General features: G+C 45.8%; 1 protein-coding gene across 3 annotated transcripts in view; it reads left to right on the top strand.

Annotated features, from left to right (window-relative positions):
• The first annotated feature begins 9,278 nt into the window (after positions 1-9,278).
• The window catches only part of USP24 (ubiquitin specific peptidase 24), a 58,677-nt gene continuing 48,213 nt past the window's right edge, over positions 9,279-19,742 (top strand). For 2 of the 3 annotated variants that reach the window (XM_072342967.1, XM_072342966.1), the window contains exon 1: positions 9,279-9,708. In XM_072342967.1, the coding sequence (XP_072199068.1) occupies positions 9,403-9,708 (306 nt within the window). In that variant the 5' untranslated portion in view covers positions 9,279-9,402. Of the gene's footprint in view, positions 9,709-15,148; positions 15,243-19,742 lie in introns of those variants that run through there. The other variant, XM_072342968.1, reaches the window with a different exon arrangement.

The following is a 19,742-nucleotide window of genomic DNA, read 5'->3' as shown; positions in this document are numbered from 1 at the left end:
GCAGTGCTAATAAGGCAACAGTGTGTCTGTTCTCCACTCCTGCTCCTGCTGCCATATACCCACCACAGCATAAAGATGCTGAAGCTCAGAAGAAATTGATTGTTTTCAACTCTGCAATTGAACTGGGCTGTGATTTCCCATACACTCCACCCCTTCACAGCGTGAACCAATGATTAGGTGAGTTTTCCCTATTACAGAGACCCAACGCGACGCTGATACAATTTTCCCGTCGCCATAAATGTTGATATAATTTGAATGATGATTTGATGGATGTTCACAATCTTCCGTGGGCCAGTGCTTGATAGATGTTACTAGAGGCAAGCCATCTTAAGGTGCAAGTCTATCTGCACTTCATCAGTCCAAACGAATCATCCTCTGATGGTCCTAGAGGCTTAGAGTCTTACAGAGAGTAATACAAATGTTTCTAGGGTACCAGGTGGGGATACAGGCTGTATTCTTATCTTGGGTCAATACTTCTGCTTGTACCGGATTATGCCCCAGCCAACGATACCATACCCTCTGGCCAGATATCTGTGGCTGCATAACTATATCTGGCACCAGAGGAGGAGTCTTAATCTGCCATAGGGACATGATAGGTGTCCCTTTAGCAATGACAACCGGAGTATTGACCACAATGTCAGTAGGCCACGTACCTATCAACAAGGGGGTAACTGAACCTCCCACCTCCAACAATCTCCCCCAAGGTGCAAGTAGGCCACACCACTTGGGTCCTACCTGCACCTTCCAGGGCCAATTTATCTTATGGATTCCTGGTTCTAAATTCTCAGGGGCAGGGAGCAGAAGATTACTTTCATTACCAACCTGAGGTTTTACCTGATTATCAGTACCCACAATTTGGATCCTAAGAGGGGAGGCCCATATAGTTTGCAGCATTTTTAGGGCACTGGGTCTGCCATCTTGAGCTCTTTCATTCAGGTCCCACAGGGTTTCATATAGTCTTTTTGTTCACTCCTGCAGGGACTGGGAGTCTGTCTTCAGGGCAGCCTTGAGGATACCATTGTAGCGTTCAATAAGGCCTGCCCCTGTTGGGTTATATGGTAGGTGGAATCGCCATTCAGTGTTGTTTTCTTCTGCCCAGCGCTGTATCATCGCACCAGTAAAATGAGTCCCTTGGTCACTCTCGATAACTTGAGGTGTCCCATTGGTAGACATCAATTTGGTAAGTGCCTTGATGGTATACGCCTGATTTGCTTTTGGCACTGGATAGGCTTGCAGCAGCCCACTTATGGTGTCAACACAGGTCAGGGTGTATCTTGCCCCCTCAGACCGAGGGAGGGGCCCAATGTAATCAACCTGCCATCTATGAAGAGCAATGTGGGATGTTGTTTTGGGCAACGGTCTTGATCTCATCTTTGAGCAAGCATCGCAATCCTGACATGCTTGGACGATATCAGATAGTTGTACAGGCTGCCCCCATGTTTTAGCGGCTGCCCACATTATCTTTTGTCCAGCATGCTGTAGCTTCTGATGTAACCAACGGGCAATATTTTCGGATTGTGAGTTCTCAATCCATCGGATTCGGGCCAGTGTGTCAGCTTCATCGTTTCCTGGTGACTGCAGGGGTTGATGACCAGAGACATGGTAGACACGTACTGTCCTGTGTTTGACTGTATTCCAAATGTCTACCCACATGTCTTTACCCCAAATCGGTCAGGCGTGAATAGTCCATCCCTGGGTGGCCCACTGCGTAATCCAAAGAGTAAGCCCCCAACACATAGCCCAACTATCCGTACAGATGTTTAGGACACTGTCACCAGGTTCTTTAGTTATAACCATCCACACGGCTCGCAATTCTGCCCATTGGCTGCTCTGACCATCCCCCTCATCTAACCAGATTGTCTCAGTAGAGGGATGGTATGCTATCGCTCACCACTTGCTCGGGTTGCCTTTGCTGGATCCATCCGTATACCAGGCATCTTCAGGAACAGGATATCTTCCTTCCTGAATGGAACTGTTCTCTGGTGGAGCAACCATCGGTTCTTTTGGTGTATCACTGTGATATGTCACTGGGACTAGGATTTTCTGTAGTTCTTTAAGTGGAGATGAAGACAAGCTACTTCTCTGGCTCAGATAGGCAACCCATCGTGCTACTGTTTGTTCTTGGGCCACTCCTGTCTTAGAAAGGTGGGTCAAGTCTCTTACCCAACCCCTCGATTGGTAACGTAGTTTTAACTAGGACTTCTGCTGTTTGTGTTATTGGCTCTACTGCTTGTAACACCGAATAGGCAGCCAATAACTGTTTCTCAATCATGCTATATCTTTCCTCTGCTCCGTGCCAAACCTGAGACCAAAATCCAATTGGGATTCAAACAGAACTCTGGTGTTGCCACAGGCCCCAGCCAAAACCATCCTGGGTAACATGAACATCTAACTCAGCTAGGAGGGTAGGATCAAATATACCCAATGCCTGAGCTTGTTTAACTGCCAGTTTTGCCTGTTGGAAAGCATCCTGTTCTACCTTCCCCCAATCCCATGACTGACCCTTCTTAGTGAGTCTGTACAATGGCCTCAATAGCTGCGCTAAATGAGGTATAAAGGAGCGCCAATACCCCAATATACCCAAGAATTCTTGCAGCTGCTTTGATGTCATAGGGACTGGAAATGTCTGGACCTTATCTACTACCGCACAGGGTAGTACTTTGGTTTTCCCGGACCAAACTTTTAATAATAGATTTTCATGCTCAATATCATTTGATCTCATCTCGGCCTGATTTAAAGCAGTTAGTAAGGGCCAAGCTACCGTGGACGCAGCCATTTGTCCTTCTCTGGTGGTAAGAATATCTTTATGTAGTCCCTGAAAATATTCAGTTAAACAGAAAGGGGACATATTATCCACTACTCATAAAGGACCCCATTGTTCAATAATAGTTGTGACTTGGAAATATGGGAATCCCATGAATCCTGGGATTTGGGATCCCAGGTGGTACATCCCTGGTGGTAGGGATGTGCCACTTGCCTGGACCCCACAGGAGATAAATACTGTAGCCACAGCATTCCCTGTACTGTGTGACCATGGTGCAGCAAGTATATCCTCCGTTCCAAAGCCCAGCCAAGGCCCATTCTCAAGCATAACGACAAAATAAGTTGGGTCCACAACACAACAGAAGGAATTGACTGCCCCATCGGCTGTGAGATGGCATGTGTTCCCTGTGCCAGTTTCTGCCCCAACTCCTATGAGTTTGGAAGGCATTACTAGGTCATCTGATTAAACACCATCTTGAGCTCAGATGCTGCCATTGGTCTTGCTTACAACACTACCACGATTTTAGCTGATTTTAAGCAAATATGTTTTGAACTACTGTGCTGTTTCTGCTTTTGTCACTTACTGCCCCATGCCCCAATAACTCTTTTACCCATTTGCCAGCTCCAGACAAATCTGACACCGGAGCAAAGGTCTTACAGCTATTGAGTAATGACAAATGTAATGAAAATAAGCCAATAAATCTTGCTGAAGTAGCCTCAAAGATGCAGTGAGGCTGCAACAGAGGCTGCAGTGTAGGCTCAACTACTGGGCACCAGAAAGCCTATGTGGAAGGAAGCCACATGAATGAGTCAGCTACCAGAAAAGCTCTGTGCTTCATTGGGCAGCAGAGACCCCTCTTCTCAGGAAGGAAGTCTCTTTATCTGGCCTATCTGATGCCTGAAATATCAGGCAGGATTCTCAGCTGAACAACTGTAAAACACAGAAAACAAAGTTCCATCAGTTCTGATGCACACAGAGCACCTTTCTTTACACTGAGGTGTCTAGCTTTGACAGAACTAACCTCAAATTAAACAAGATCCAACCTGACCAGCAAAAGGAGACTTTCTGCTGCTGGGCAGGACTCATTACTGTTCAGTAACGCCAGGATGCACAGACGAGGCAGGGCCACAACACCAGCTGCTGTACAGATGGAGTAAACAGCCCCTGCCCCACAGTTTTCTAAAAGCAACAGCCAGATAAATGCATCAGAGAGAAGGAAGAAAAGAATTAACTACATTATAACTCCAAGCTATACTGGTGTCTGGTGGAAATGGCCATCTTGTTACATAAAGTGACTTGGGAGGACAGAAAGTGACATCTTACTCTGATTGCTTGAGAACCTTCCTGAGTAGGTTTCACGCATCAGTGTATATACTTGGGAGAGCAGTGAACAGGCAGCAGACTGCAGCATTTGTGCAGTGATTACAGCCTTGCACAATGTAATGCAGCATAGAAATAAAATTAAAAAAAAACAAGGAAGTTAAGTTACTACTGCAGTACAGTAACAGATCAAAAGCTGGGAGCGCCGAAGGAGTAAAAAGAGGAGCTGATAACCTAGTACAGTAACAGGGCTGGTGTGTGCAACCCAGCCCTGAAGCACCTTGCTGGTGAAGATAAGAGCTTCAGATGAGTCACTGACAGATCAAATGGATTATTAAAAGGACAACCAGGCTGCCAGTGCCAGCAGGCAGATGAGGCAGGAGAAATCCAAGGCTTTAGGCTCTCGTGGCAACACTAAAACTCTTAAAGGGCGAGAGGTCCTTCCATCCCAGATCCTCTACCTAAGTAACCCAGATTTTCTGTCACTCCCCCCTCCTCAAAACTCCTGTGTGGGGCTGCTGGTGCCAAGTGCCTGCAGTGCTCTGGTACAAAACCCTGGCAGGAGAAGAGTGACTTTAAGCCTTCACACCACTAAGTACAAACAAGGTACTGTTTTCAACCAGAGGGAGTGGTGCCTCTTAAGAGCAGGAGAGGATCTGTGGACAAGCATTTAGTACAAACCAGTCTTTTGTGCAGATTTAAGCCCAGCACCACACAGGTCTGTGTTGCTGTGAAGCACACCCTCACATCTCGAGTCTGTTTGGTGTCCCCTCAGCAGACCCTTCCTACCTACCTTGTGTTTTACTAAGAGCTCGCAAAATCCCCCAGCTTTCCAGTCCTGTTTCTCAAGCTGCAATGCAGAACTCAGACAACCAGAAGCTAAAGAAGCAGGTCTTGCTTTAAAGGTCAAAACATAATTCAAAAGGAATCTGCACACAGGGCAAAACGCCAGCAAGGAGTTCCCTGCTGCTCTATCGCATTGCACCACATTGCAGCCTACATGAAGGAGATGCCAAATGGATATCAAATACACAAGCTACAGAAAACAGCATTCACCCTCAGAGCACTGCATGTTACTACAAGCACTGCTGCCACACAACACTGCCCTTAGCTAGACTGCTGTGGTCTGTATGCTGAGCGTACCCCATCAGCGCTGGATCCAATGCTTTGTTTCCTACCTGCCTGAAAAGTCTCTGTGCTGTTCCCTTCCACAGTTTCCTTGCATGTTTGCATTGAACTGATACTTCTTTCCACAGCTCCCTCCATTATAGTAACTGCCAAGTCTGAAAATGATTGGATTTCTACCAGCAGCCACGACACCAAGAGTATTGTTTACCATAGCAGTGTAACTTCAGTGTTTCCGTATCTCAGGATCAGAGAGATCTCTAAGGGACCAGCAAACAAGGCTGGGACAAACTGTGGACAAAAAACAAAAGCACACAGAAGCTACCCTGTGAAACGGTGAGGCTTGTTCAGTAGCACATCAGGAACACTTGAACTTTCCATGTCAGTCACTCCAAATGTTTGCCTCTGCACAAGCAGACCTTACAGCCTGCTACTCTGCTGAGTTTCCTCAGCAAAGCTGGCTGAAGGACAGAGTGTGCATTCAGATGCCTGCCCCAGGGTGGGTCCCTTGGGGTGCCACAGCAGTCCTGCACTGAATATCCTACTTGTATTGTTCCTCTGCTCCACCAGCAGCTCAGCCAGGGCCACTCCAGCATCAGAACTAATTCTGTCATTGCAACTCATCTGATACTGAGCTCACATGTCAGCACTCCATTTATCTAAAATGACAGTAAAGAATTGTAACCAGCCTAAGTAGAGAAATTATCTTTAAAAGTAAATTACCTAGAACCACACGTATTAAAAATGGATTAGTCATAATTAAAGATCTTTTCGGGGCTCTGTTCCAAATTGTATTTTACTGAATAGCTTCACTCTGCATTTCTGCACCTTAGCGCTTTCAGCTTGATTTAAAATTCAGCCTCGGCTCCATTTCCCATAGCTTATGAGGCCTGTTTCAGGAAGAGCGTACTCCCTTTGAATTGTTTCTCTTTCTCAGCCCAGAGCCATGGAGCTGTTGTGAGCCCCATGAGATGCTCTGAGTCGAAGAGCTGAAAACAAACCACACAGTGAAACAGAAGGAGCAGATCTGGTCCGAGCCTGGAGTCGGCCGTTCTCCCCTTTTGGTTGTTTCCCTTACCACACTGTGCCACTCTTTTCACACTCACATCATGCTGCTTCCATTCAAGAGAAACAGTACAAACCTTCATTTCTGTATTCAGGAGAACAGCGGGTACTCAAGCTTTCACTGAAGAAATAACAGTCACAGTCCAGCTGCTGCTCCCTTTGGACACCAGAACAACAACAGGCCTTGCTGGAGGAGGCACACCAACACGAGATCAGTTCACCTTCCTGTTTTCCCTCTTAGCTCCGCTACAGTTAGTAGCAGTTGTAAAAATTAATACATGCTGAGGAGCTGATGATGCCCCTCCTCTCCCCTATGAGGTGTGTTAGATATCCCTCTTAAAAGCGCTGTAATCGAGCTAAATATTGTAATTATGATCACTAGCGTACGTGAGTAATCCCAGCTTGATACCAAGATAAGCCGTCTCTTTGCAAATCACTGCTGACAGCAAGCTTTGCCTTGGAGGTTATCCCAGCACAAATCTCCTATCTAGCCGGCCAAAAGCTGTGAAAGCAGCAGAAACCCACAGCACAGACAAACTCTAAAAGTCTGCTAGATGAGTCTGTCAGCTGGTGGTCCTGAATAGACTCACAAGCTCCTTGTGTTCATTTAAATTATTGTTTTCTGTGAAGCTGCACTGTTCTCTGAGACCTCAAATGCATTTATGCACGTACTCTGTTATCTGCCCATAGCAGCTGTATTCTCCATCACTTTTACAAAGACCTTCACTGCACCGATGCTTTTAATCCCTCTGCAGAAGGTATCCTTTCGCCAGTATCTGCATATAAGAAGTGTGATTTCCAGTAATTCAGGTGTGTTTGCACTCCCCCAAATCCCACCTATTGCATTTAGCTATAAATAAAGCAGAAGCAGGAAACTGGAAGAGACTGGGTGGGACAAGGAGTAAACGGAAGGAAGGAAGGAAAGATAAACCCACCACAGCAAAGCTATATTAGTGCTTCACAATGCTATATAAAAAGCAGGGTTTGGCAACATCTCACATCCTCTTTCTTCAAGCAGTAAAGACCTTCCAAACTGCTAGCTGTACTAAAAGCAAGAAACACCTTGTTCACAGAAATCTTGGTAAATACGTTCCTCTTGCCAGGGCTTGGTACATGTAGGTGTACCCAGGATAGCTCACACCAGAAATTTACCTCTTTGTCCCCACTTGGTGGTGTGATTTCCTGCAAGAGGATATCATGTGAGATGTTGCCTTTACAGGTAACACATTTCAAGTCCGCAAGAAACATTTGCCCTGCAGGCTGTGGAGAGCTTTTCTGTTTACTTGGCAGACAGGACAGAGCCTCTTCTTATCATCATGACATCCAACTCTGCTTCTTGCCTAATCCCAAACCATTAACATCAGTGAGGAAAGCAGGCTTCTTCCCTTCCAAACCAACGAGCTGTGATTCGTAAAGGCATACACTCATGCAACAACTGCAAAGGAATTTCTTCTAGCTACTGTAGTGCCAGTTTTCATACAGCTCCTGCATTGAAGTACCGAGTGATAGTGGAGAGCTGCCATTAAATTTAGTCCTGATTTCACATATTTAGTCATTAATTACAAAAGACTTATGAGCAGTTAATTGTAAGCGAGCTGTAAAGCACGGGACTGGCTTGTAAACAGTTTTATGAAGAAAACCTTTTAAAGCATATTCAGCTAAATAGAAATTAACCAAACACTCCAAACAGTCCTACACCTCTGCAGAAACCATGGCAGTGTTCCATCAAACCCTCTTTTTAGGTTACCTGGCAATCTTAGAACCAACCCCCCACCCCCCCGTTCAATATCATAGCAGTGAACTTAGCAAAAGGCACTTACCAAAAAAAGGTGTTTCTGCTCCAGAATGTCTCTTCTTGTAACACAGAGGCTATTCATGCCCAGAGATACCTCAGGGCACACACATAGGATGCATTTTGTCCAAAGCAGCACAGCCAGATAACGAACAAACGTGTTCTATCAGGCTGGCGACTACACAGCTGTAAGCTCCAAGTTACCCAAAGGCAGACCATGAGGGAATCGCTCCTTCTTTCAGCTTCTTTCCATGTCCTCATGCACCTCCTGATGCCTCAGCTGGACAGACTCACTCTACGTTTCTTATTCTTAATTAAACAGGGTTAGTGCTTCTCCCCGGAATGTTTCTTCATGTAGCAATGGGTGAAAAACTTGAGCAGCTGGGACTCTGAGGCTGAAGGACGCATCCATTCCTGCACTAAGTATACAGGCTTTTGAGCAGCCTCAAGGTAAATGCTGACAGAGAAGGCTGTTATACTCTGCTGTCCCTGTCACAGCTCTGTTAGCTGCTGTGCCCAAGTGCTACCCTCATTAATTCAAATCCCCTTTACTCAGGACAGCCATGGAGCATTGCTAACTTAGCTTTAAGGCATTCGGGCACTCTCTTCTGCTCTTCATCACCTGGGATTACCATCAGTTCCTCCATTACTCCTGCTACACCTTCACCGCTTCGCTCGGGATCCCTTCCTCGTCTAACGAGACACGGAACCGCGGCGCCTTTTGTGGCCGGAGCGCAGCGTGACTGAAGGGCCCGCTCTGGGATCCCACACGCGGACCGTTACTTTTGGCGGGCTGCCGTGAAGCACGTGCTCCGATCCCGGCAGCCCCGCGGCCCCGCTCTGCTCCAAGCAGCACCAGCTCTGCTCCGGCCGCATCCCAGCGGGGTTACGCTCCGCTCAGAGGGCAGTGGAGCGGCTGCACGAGGCCGGGCAGTTCGGGGCAGCCCACGACCACGGCAGGACCAGGCGCGAGGTCCGACGTCGCGTTCCCATGGCGACGCCGCGCGCCCTCGTGACCGCGTCCGGCCCCTCCCACCAGCTCCCGTTGCTATGGCGGCGGCCGTTCCCGCCCCCCCCGTCCCCATTCATGCCCCGACAGAACTTCCCCCCTCACGTGACGCGGGCGCTCCCCAGCCGAGCTTCGCCGCCGCTTCCGGGCCGAGGGCGGGGCTGAGGCGGGGGGGGCCGCGCGCGTATGAGTGAGGGAGCGCGCCGAGGGGGGGCGGCGGCCGCGGCGGCGGCTGAGGGGAGAGGCGCTCCCGTCAACATGGCGGCGCGCGGGGCGGGCAGCGCCTGAGCCCCGTGCCCCTCGGCCCCGCCGCTCTCCCGCTCCGCCATGGAGAGCGAGGAGGAGCAGCACATGACCACGCTGCTCTGCATGGGCTTCTCGGACGCCGCCGCCATCCGCAAGGCCCTGCGCCTGGCCAAGAACGACATCAACGAGGCCGTGGCGCTGCTCACCAACGAGCGGCCCGGCCTGCACTACGGCGGCTACGAGCCCATGGAGAGCGGGCAGGGCCCGCCGCCCGGACACGGCTCCCCCGCCGGCGGGCAGGGCTCCCGCGACGGGGACGGCGGTGGTGGAGGTGGCAGCGGAGGCTTCGACCCTCCGCCCGCGTACCACGAAGTGGTGGAGACCGAGGTGAGCTGCGGCTCGGCCCCCCTTCCCCCCCTTCCCACAAGCCTTTCTCCCCTCGGGGCTCCCCAGCAGGGCCGGCCCTGCCCCGCGCTCAGCCCTGTCGGGGTGGCTGCGAGGTGGGGGCACCCGGTGTGTCCGCCGGCATTTGAGGAATGCGGGGCTGCTCGGGGTCCTTTTCGTCCCCTGCGTCTCCTTGCATAAGGAGCGTGTGTTTTCTTGGAACTGTTTGCTCCGTACGAGAGGAAGTGCGGTCTGGGTGTTGCTTTGGATAAGCCGTAGTGCTTTTTGCATACGGTTTTCTTTGGATAAGCCAAACGCGTTCAGAAGTAGGCACACAGCGAGTTCAAATATTCTTCAAACAAAGGCTTTATAAATTATAGCTGTGTTTGAAAAGCACGCCTGGAGCAGCAGGGCTGGAGAATGTCAGCTTTCCACAGCGATCCTCGTTCTGCCTTTCCCTTCCATGCGCTCCCAGCACCCTGGGGCTCACTGCACTGCAGGTCCGCCCGTGGCTCTGGGTGCTGCCTGGAGCTCCCTCCAGGTCTGCTCTGTCCAAAACTTCCCGCAATGCTCATGGAAGGAGCTGACTGGTGATGCCCAGACTTTGGAGCCCGTAGGGTAAGAACAGAACAGCTGCTGCAGTGTGGTACCTGCAGGCCATCCTGCACAGCCCTCTTACAGAGCTTGAGCGTGAGAATAAGGATAAAGAAACTCATGCACCCTCCCAGACCACAGTGAGTGGTGTCCTAGGAGCATTCTGAGCCAGAAGTACTCTCTTCTAGTGTATATACCTAAATAAAAGTGTCTATACGTGGAGAATATGTATGCATATCTACTAACTGCACATGCACAGATTGTCTGTATCCATGGTCTCAGAATGCTGTCTCAAAGTGCAACCTTTCAGAATAAAGATGGGTGTTTTTTGCACTGAATTGCCTGGTTCAGATCCTTACCTGATGTAAGAAAATGATAATGTATGTGGAGCGAAGAGATCTGTTGGGCTGCACGTGTGCTGTGCAGGAGTCAAGTCACATTACTCATGGAAGCAAGAGGGAGCTGGTTTCCAGGCTCTGTTTTGAAAGGCTGTGAGTGAGAGCTCTGCTTGTTCACATCCAGGTCTTGCTAACTGTGAGGAGAGTGGATTTTCCTATCAGCTCTCTTATAGCTAAATGATGGGGTGAGCTGAGCTGGGAGTGTGATGTGTAAAGAGAAGCTGTCACTTTAAACTTCAGAAAAACACTTCTTGTTTTCCTCTGCTGCTGTTCCTATTAGAAATGACACAGTTCTTAACAGGGTTTCTTCACTATTATTGTAGTTCGTGTGTCTGATCAAACTAACTTCATGGTTTCCTTTGCCGCTCATGTTGGTGTTTGCTTTGTGTTCTTAATAACCTGCAGGAGGAAAACCAAAGCATTTGAATACAGGCAAATGATTACAACTCCACAAAATAAGCATGGAAGGATTAAAGTATCTTTCTACATTAACCTTTATGTAAACTCAGGCCTCAATTTAGTAATTGGGGATATTTGCATATGAATATCTGTCAACTCCTGCATGTGTATGCATTACATCGTATGCAATAGTTAGGCCCCTATAAGTTATGAGAGTTAGGATTATTTCCTCTGCTTGTCTAACATTGCAGTGCAGCCTAGCAGCTTTCAACATGCTTTATAAAATGCCAAGAAAACAAATTATATTTAATTGCTTTTTAGTGTTTTTATTCTCCAAAATTGATTTGATTTGGAAGTTTATTTAATAAACTACAGCTATTATTTAGGTGGTTAATGAGTAAGTAGTTCCCACATACAGCACAAACTTATGGCCTGTGAAGCTCTATGGAAAGCCAGGTGCACAAACACCTATATTATTGATTGTAGTCCTATACATTGGGTTGTTGTACCCACATGCATCTTGTAGCATGGAATTCAGATGTTATTTCTGCTTATCTTCCTGCCAGGAGAGATTCTTCTAATGTATTCCTCTTTCTCATCATAATGCTGATTTTAATATTCACTTAATAGGGAGGTAGCACTGTATTGCTTGTTTTGGTTCTTGGATTGTATATGCCGATAATACACATGGGAAAAAAAGGGCACAGTTCTTTTTATGGCTGAGTGCAGTTTACCATGTGTATAAGAGTAGATTTATGGGTGATTAAACACTTGTCGTTTTCTCTAACCGGTAATGAACCCATTATGTTTGCATATGCTGATTTGGATTCTATTACATAATGTTAGAATCTGTTCTGCTCGGTTGATCAAAGAAACGTTCATCTGTTGGTGCTCTTTGAAAACTCACAGCGACCAGATACATATCTTACTCATAAAAACATCTTTCATTTGGTAAAGTAATAAAGCCAGTGTGACTCCTCCTTCAGTGGTCCATGCTGCTGATCTTCAGGGCACCTGGAGGTGATACAGAGGGCTGAATTTGGAAGACAGCTGTAGAGTGCTGGAGCTGTAGTGTGCTGGCCTTGTTATATGCAAGCCTTAACATAGGAACATACATGAGCTCGTTTCCACATGTTGGAGTCATCAGGCTCATGTTTTCCACACTGATTCCATGTTAAGTTAATACCTGTGATCTATGCTGTTAGCATGGCCGTGCTTAACTAATTTGGAAATACAGATGATTCTCACGTTTACTTATACAGCTTTCCTGAAATCTTGGGAAGCTGATCTGTAGATTTGCATTTGGCTCAGAGTTCTGCCCTCTGCGGTGCCAAACCACTTTGACAGGCTCAGATCAGCTGCCTTTGTAAGAGGTGGCTTTGCCTGTTTGATACAACTTTTATGTTTCTGTCTGTTGGCTGAAGTAAATCTGATAAGTACAATTTTGGCAAGAATCTGAGCTTCTCTTATTTTTATTCCTTAGGCAATATAAAGATTTGTAGTGTGATCCTCTGGAGCAGAGGAGAGGCTTATGCTCATCTTTTCATGACTGACAAATAAGCTGTTATATGAACTGCTGCTGAATCCTCGGAGTTTATGATGAAACCATACATGAATGTGATGACACTGTCTGTCAGTGTGTCCAGGAACTGCCGTGAGTGCCCTGGGCACTGACTTTATAGCAAGCCACAGAGAAACAGGATAGAGAAAAGCAGGACAAGCAAAAGCAGGGCTTGTGGGTCCGGATCTGAACATCTTCATCCTTGAAATCAGTTGTTCACAAACATCCATTCATCCTTCCAAAAAGCAACGGTGTGGATGAGATGGGGTTGTGAACTGAGGGATATTTCTCTCTGATAAGAGAGATCTTGTAAAAAAAAATAAATAAATAAAGTCTGGTAAAGAGACATGATCAGATTTCACTCAGAGCTGAATATCTGATTGCAGCTCTGTATGTTCCATTGGATAATTCACGGGTAATGTGTTTATGTCAACTGAAAATAGGATCACAAAAATAGCAAAAAAAGATGGTTTTTTTGAGATCTTGGAACCTGTTGCAAATTCCTGTGTCAAAACCAGAAGCGAGGCTGTGTGCTGTTCACAGGACTGGGTTCAGACAGTGAATCAAAGCACTGAAAATAACGGGATTTGTCAACACCACACAAGTATCCTGAGTATTTCTTCAGCAGTGAACGTATTCAATTATTAAGATATTTGATGAAATAACACATGCCCAAGTTTAATAAATGAGAAAACTTCCATGTCTGCTTAATAACAAAAACTGCCTGTCTTTGCAGGCGTGCGCACGTGCAGGAGGTGGAAATATAATGAGCAGTCATCGTGTTGTACTTGGTGTAAGGCACAAGCACGTGTAACTCATGTGGATTCTGATCTGACCGTGTGTGTGGCTGATGTGAGAGGCAGAGCCAACACTGCTCTGCACTCACCTCTGCCACATCCTATTGTCACCTACGTGGTCCATGCTTAAGCTGTGCACAACCTGCTTGTGCTAAATATCCCTAAAATCTCATAATGATGACAAGAGTTGACAATGTCACGTCTGTCCTGGGCTGCACGCAGGCTGCAGGTTGGTATAAACCTTCCTAAAGTGAGATCTTGATTTGGTTTTGAACTGCTTCCGAGAGTCATTACTGTGACCTTTGGGGTAAATTGCTATTTGTGGATCACATTACCATCTAGCTATCCCTGCCTCCTTTAGCATGTTCTCTTTATTTTAATTTTAGTTGAACTGGATCAAAAACTTTATATATACCAGATATTCGTAGGTAAGGTTTATAGTATGAATTGTCCAAGAGGCTTTTAGAAGTGCTGTTGATGTCAAGAGAAACAGCTCAGCAACTGCAGCCACTGCCGGTACCGGGACCCATTTCTCCCTCCTGTTCTGCAGAACTTCTGTGTCCAAAACCCATTCCAGCTCAGCACAGAGGGCTGTGCTACATCACAGAGGGTCTGCAACCAAACCTTGTAGCTGCTGGCTTGTACAAGGAGAGTAATGGCTTGTGCTGGCTGCAAATACCCTGGACTTTAAGCTTGTGGAGTGCTTTGGTTCTTGAATGGAAGGAGCTGTATTTACTTAAAGACAAGAAAGCTATTTAGGAAATGCAATGGATTTCACAGTTTTGTAAATTTAAGTCAGTCTTCTGTCTTGTAAGCAGAGTGGAGCTTTGCAGAAGTGACTATTTCTGGCATTCTCAAGTGGAAGCTTTACAGTGTGGCTTGTCTAGAAATTGGCCTTGTAAAACAATTAAGCAATCAAATAAAGCTCTGTGGTGGATTCTGGCGGTGAGTCCCTGGCTGGGTGCCATCGGAATGTCAAGTGGAATTAGTACTTTAGCACTCTTGGTTTTCAGTATCTTTGTTTTCAAAAATTAAACCAGCTGTCCTGGTGTAGAACTTCATTTTAGGATCTGTCTGCATCAATGCTGCCTTGGATTTGGAATGAAAATCCCCCGTGCGTCATCCCGGAGACACCAAGAACAAGAAGGTAGGGGAGGATTGGGATAACGCTGGAGGGGCAGTTTGCTACCTTGAAATATAAGCCTTGTTTCAGAGAATTTGTTAGCCTGTTGTGTAATGTTGGAGTAATCTTTGCATTGAGACTGACACCTCCTAATTACTTCAAGGGCAGTGCCTGCAGAGATGGCTCTGGGCAGGCATCCCTCAGCTGGGCAGGAAGCTGATGCGGGGCTCTCTGGAGGCATTTGCTGGTCATCTTCCCAGCTTCAAGTAGTGCTCTGTGGCAGCTGTTTAACAAGGAAGTGAAATACTGAAGAAGAATGAGAGTAAAAACAAATTAGCCAGTGTTAGATGTTAATTCCAGCAAATCATTTGGCTTGCTTTTGGATTAAAGAACACTAGCTCTTTGTGTGAAGAGGGCAAGGATGGAAAGGAAGTGCCCCTTTCTTTTGTAAACTCTTAATTTGAAAGAAATCACGTATTTCTGCTGCCATGGAAATAGTCTCTGGTATGTATGTTTCACTTAAACTTTGCGGGCCAAATGAAAAGCAAACTAAACCCCAGTGTACCGAGTGCTTCATGGCACATGGTCTTCCTGCTCAGTGTAACAGCAGTTTTCACCTCTTCTGCTCTGACACCCAGCAGAGCTGCCTTGGGAAATGTTTACAGGTGGGTTTCCTTAGTGCTTGATCACAGATCTGTAATGATACGCTGCAGAACTGGAATTCAAACAGCTTCGTTGTTGTTTCTGTTTTGCTGTACATCTTTATAAGTAGAACAGAAGTGTTAGAGGTGTGTTTAGCAGTGTTGGTAAATAGTTCTCCCTTCCAGAGCTTGAATTTTGGCTTCTGGAATGTCAGAATAAATACTTTATCTAGTGTTTCTGCAGCACTTCTCTGTTCGTGGCTGGTGCTTTGCCAAAGGGGAACAGACGTATTGACTTAAGCATTTGTGATTTGTTGTTTTATTCTATTAAGATGTTTATCTGATTCCATTCAGTTATTTTGAGCTGTTTGGTAATAAGCAGTGGATTTTGTACTTACAACAACCAAAGGGTTGAGGAGAACGGTGTTATAGCTTTGGTCCATTTTGCTGGGCACTGTGCTCTTCTCTGAGCCACAGGGCAAGTACGTGGGGGGATATTGCACTGCAGCATTGCACCATGGAGATCAGGGGGACAGTTCAAGCAGCCTTTTAGAAGACCCCAGTTAATTTGTAGCTTCAGTGGTTTCTTCCCTGCCCAAGTGCATGTTGCGTTCTTACTCCCAGGTTTATGTAGTTCTTGAGTTCTGAGAGATGGAGGAAGGCCGTGTTTTTGGTGGCTGATTGGTTATAATTCTTCATGTATACTGAGGAGACTTCATTCTAACCATGCACTCGTGATAACCTGCTCGTACTGTTCCCTGTTAAGGTCAGAGCCCAAAACTTTGTGTGAAAACGTTCACTAAATAAATCATTCCTTTTCTCGGAAGGTATTTATGGTGGGAATCCAAGTTGGCTCCAGGTAAGTGCAGTCCTTAACACAGGGTTTATTTTCCTCTACTGACAGACTAGGATGGGATCATTGCTTCACATTAACATTATTAAATACTAATATTTTTTCTTATGACAAGTCTTTTTGCTTGTGTAAAGCAGCAAAAATATGAATTGAAAGGCTTTATTTCTATGCAAGAAAGAATAAACAATAACATATCTATCAACAGGCTTACTTAGATTATAGAAAGCATTCCTTTCTGTCATGGTGCTCGGAGGTCTTTGCATACAGGTGGGTGTTCCCTTGATCAAGAATGTAAGCGCATGATACTGTATATGCTTGAGTTGTAGAACAGTTACAAAGTGTTACTGTGTTTTGAGATAAGTGTCAGTTCCTCAGTAAGTTGTTCAGGGACGGTTCCTGGTCTGCAGCCTGACCAGAGCTTCAAGTTCTTTCAGCTTTATCAGAACGAAGTAGGTTCCAAGTAAGAAAATGTAACTATGCCTTTAAACATTGCCTTCTCCAGCCTAAGAGTGAAGTGGTAGCTTTGATTTATTTGAAGAACTTTGTTTCTTTCCAGTGAATCATTTGTGGGTAACAGGTATTTTCCTCCTAAGGGTTAATTAAAATGGGGAAGAAAATAACACAAATTGACACCCAGATGTGAAAGTAAAAGCTGCTTTAATCAGCAGTATGACAAATAGACCTGCAAGTCATAACTGCAGGACTCATGGCTGCTTCCTGGAGTTGATGGATGTGGTAGATGAGTGAGCAAAGAACTGCTCTGTCTGGTTTTATACGTGTTTGATGCAGGGCCTCCATCTGAGTGCTGGGCACTGCTTTGCACACAGCAGTGAATCACAGGGCAGAGCTGTGCCACAGGGAAGTACTTCTATTGGCACTTGGCAGTGATCCTTATTGCTCAGTAGATCTGTGTTAAAAGTGAGAGGTGGGCCTCCCCTTTTTGTCTTCTTGTTCTGGCTTTAAGGATATTGTGTTTCTTCATTACAGCTTTTCAGAGCAGTTAAACTCGATCCTGTTTGTTGGTATATAGTAGCAAAACAGAGGTCTGTTTGTTAGCAGTGCAGCAACACATCAAATTCTGCTCGCTTGGCTGTAAAATCATTCATGAAAACCACTTACTGGAGATGCATAAGAGTGGGGGGCAGTTTGATTATAAAAACTCTGATCCCATCATTTATTAGAAGAAACTTGACTTTCCGGTACTGTTTTGTTCATTATGTAAGATTTAAGAGCACATGGCATGACTTAGCTCTACTAACACTAAAGTGCATTGATATCCCTCTCTCCAAATCAAATTAACAAACTGAATTGATAATTTGACTGTAATTTCCTTCCAAAGAGTGCCAATTAACATCAAAATATACATCCTTGAGCTCCTTGTTGCTTTTTTGGAAGGTGACCAGCATAGGGAAGTGGGTGGCTTTCACTGATCAGCTTGATGAGTCAATTAGCTGAATGCTGCTGGGAATGCATTTTGAAGCTCTGAACCCCAAACTTTTGGCAATTAAAATTAACTTCTGTTTCACTTCTTGTACAAGGGTTAATCTTTTGTTCTGTGCTAGTCTTCGTGGCAGGCTTTACTCTACACAGAAGTATCTCTACAGATTGCAAACAGCCTGCAGAGGTGTCAGGTCTCCTGAGTGACAGCCCTGAATCAGCACTTGAAGCTTTTTAAATGAGGATATTTTTTTCACATACTCTTCTTCTTCAGGTGAAATAAAGGCCTGTGAAGGCTACCAGTAGGTTCTCCAGTGATGTTTCCTAGCCCCTTGGTTACAAAGCACTAATTAACCGCTGTTCAGAGCTGTGTTGTGTTGTCTTTGTAAATGTCAGGAGAGTAAATAGGTTTTCCAGTGGGTGTTGGTTAGCAGGGAGCCAGCATATAACCTTGGAAACCTTGGAAGATCTTACGTAGCACCTTGGTGCGGCAGCTGGCACTGCTGAACCCTCACTGCAAACAGCAGTGCACTAATTGCAAGTTGGATGGTGAACAGTTTGATTTCTGTGCACTATAGTTATGAAAGAGCAGCAGTGTGTTTTCAGAGTTTCTCATACTGGGTGAGCTGTAAGAGATGAGATGCATTCAGTGGTGCTACAAACTGAACATGGTGGCAATCTTCAAGTGTATGAAGCTTGTTAATGATCTGGAGTTTCACATGGGCATTTCTCTGAGCCTATTGCATGTTTCATGGCAGCTGTGAGGCTTTTATGTGATGCGTTCTAAAATTAATACATAATTAAGCTTGACACTTTCTGGGCAGAATTTTAGTAGCGGGAAATTGATGTGTAAGGATGACTTGTCACTTGAGTGGACAGAATGTGCCAAAGATGCACTCCTCCATTGCAGATAGTTCCCTTTGTTGTCAGGGCAGTGTTTCTCTACCACACCCTGGTGCTGGATCACAGTGATCTTCTTGTCACTGCGTTGTTGGGAGACTCGATACAGCAGTAGAGCAATTCTGTTCTTAGTGTAGCTGCTATGGTGATGTCCTTATTTGTGAGCGCAACGTGAAGAAAATGTATTGATTCACTCATTATGAGTTTCTGTAATACGGCAGGTGCTGCTGTGGGGGAAGAGGTGAATAAAGAGCAGCTCCACTTATGGGGAAGCAGAGCAACAGGTGCAGCTTTTCAGCTATGTTGAAAGGTCTGCATTGCTGTGAGGCTGCACCTCTCAAACACTGATGTTAGTAGTGGATATTTAATGTGGATACTCTGTGGTAGGGAACGAAGAAAGCACAGCTCCCTTAAAGCAATCATTTGTTGAAATGCTGTTTTGCCTATGCTACAAGTTCAGGCTGAAATGGAAACTGGGAGCTGTCAATGGGATGTTTGCACTACAGTCAGGCTTCCTTTATTAAACTAATTGTTGTGTTCTGTGCAGTTAGCGTTAAGGGCTTTCCTTATAAATTCGCATTCATTTTCTGCAGGAATTGAATCATGTTCTGGATGGATATCATCTCCTAAAGCTGTATCACTGCAACAGGGTATTTCCTAGAGAGCATTTGCTTTTAAATACCTTCAGTATCTTTTTACTTGGACATTCAAACATCCCTTCTCCAGAAGTTCTCAAGGGGTGATTTACCAGATGTGAACTACATTAGCCTTACTTGCTAAGCACTGGATCAGAGAATTTCAGTTTCAGAAGCTGGAGATCCATCCAGTTTCCTATAATGGCAAACTTGGGACTGAGTGTTTATAGAGCCTTGTGGGAAGGTGGCACTTTCCCAAATACTGACATGTTGTCTTGCCTGAGTACTGTTTTGCATTACGCTCCTATAAATTGTAGTGCTGCTGTCAAGAATCCATTATTAAGCACAGCCACTGTGTGCTGTTGTCACCTGTGCCTATTAACTTCATAGGGTAAGCTCTGTACAATTGCTGTTTCCTTGACATAATGTTTCTGAATCACTATGAAAGTGAATAGGATCCATTTACATTTTAATACACAGGTCTGATCCTGCAAACAGTGAGTGCTGTGAGAGCTTGCAGTGCTCTTCTGCACAAACTGATTCCATTCCTCATACACTGTGTTCTCTCCAGTCCAGTCATTTTGTTGGGCTTACACTGTGTGTCCCTGGCTCCCCTTCGGCTGCGATCCTGTTACCCCCATGACACTTGTGTTTTCCTCAGACAGTTGCTCCTGGCTGCTGCCAGACCCAATGCAGACA

Source organism: Excalfactoria chinensis, chromosome 8, assembly GCF_039878825.1.
Source record: "Excalfactoria chinensis isolate bCotChi1 chromosome 8, bCotChi1.hap2, whole genome shotgun sequence".
Taxonomy (NCBI): Eukaryota; Metazoa; Chordata; class Aves; order Galliformes; family Phasianidae; genus Excalfactoria; species Excalfactoria chinensis.
The sequence above is the reverse complement of the archived record's forward strand: the minus strand, read 5'-3'. Positions and strand labels throughout refer to the sequence as shown.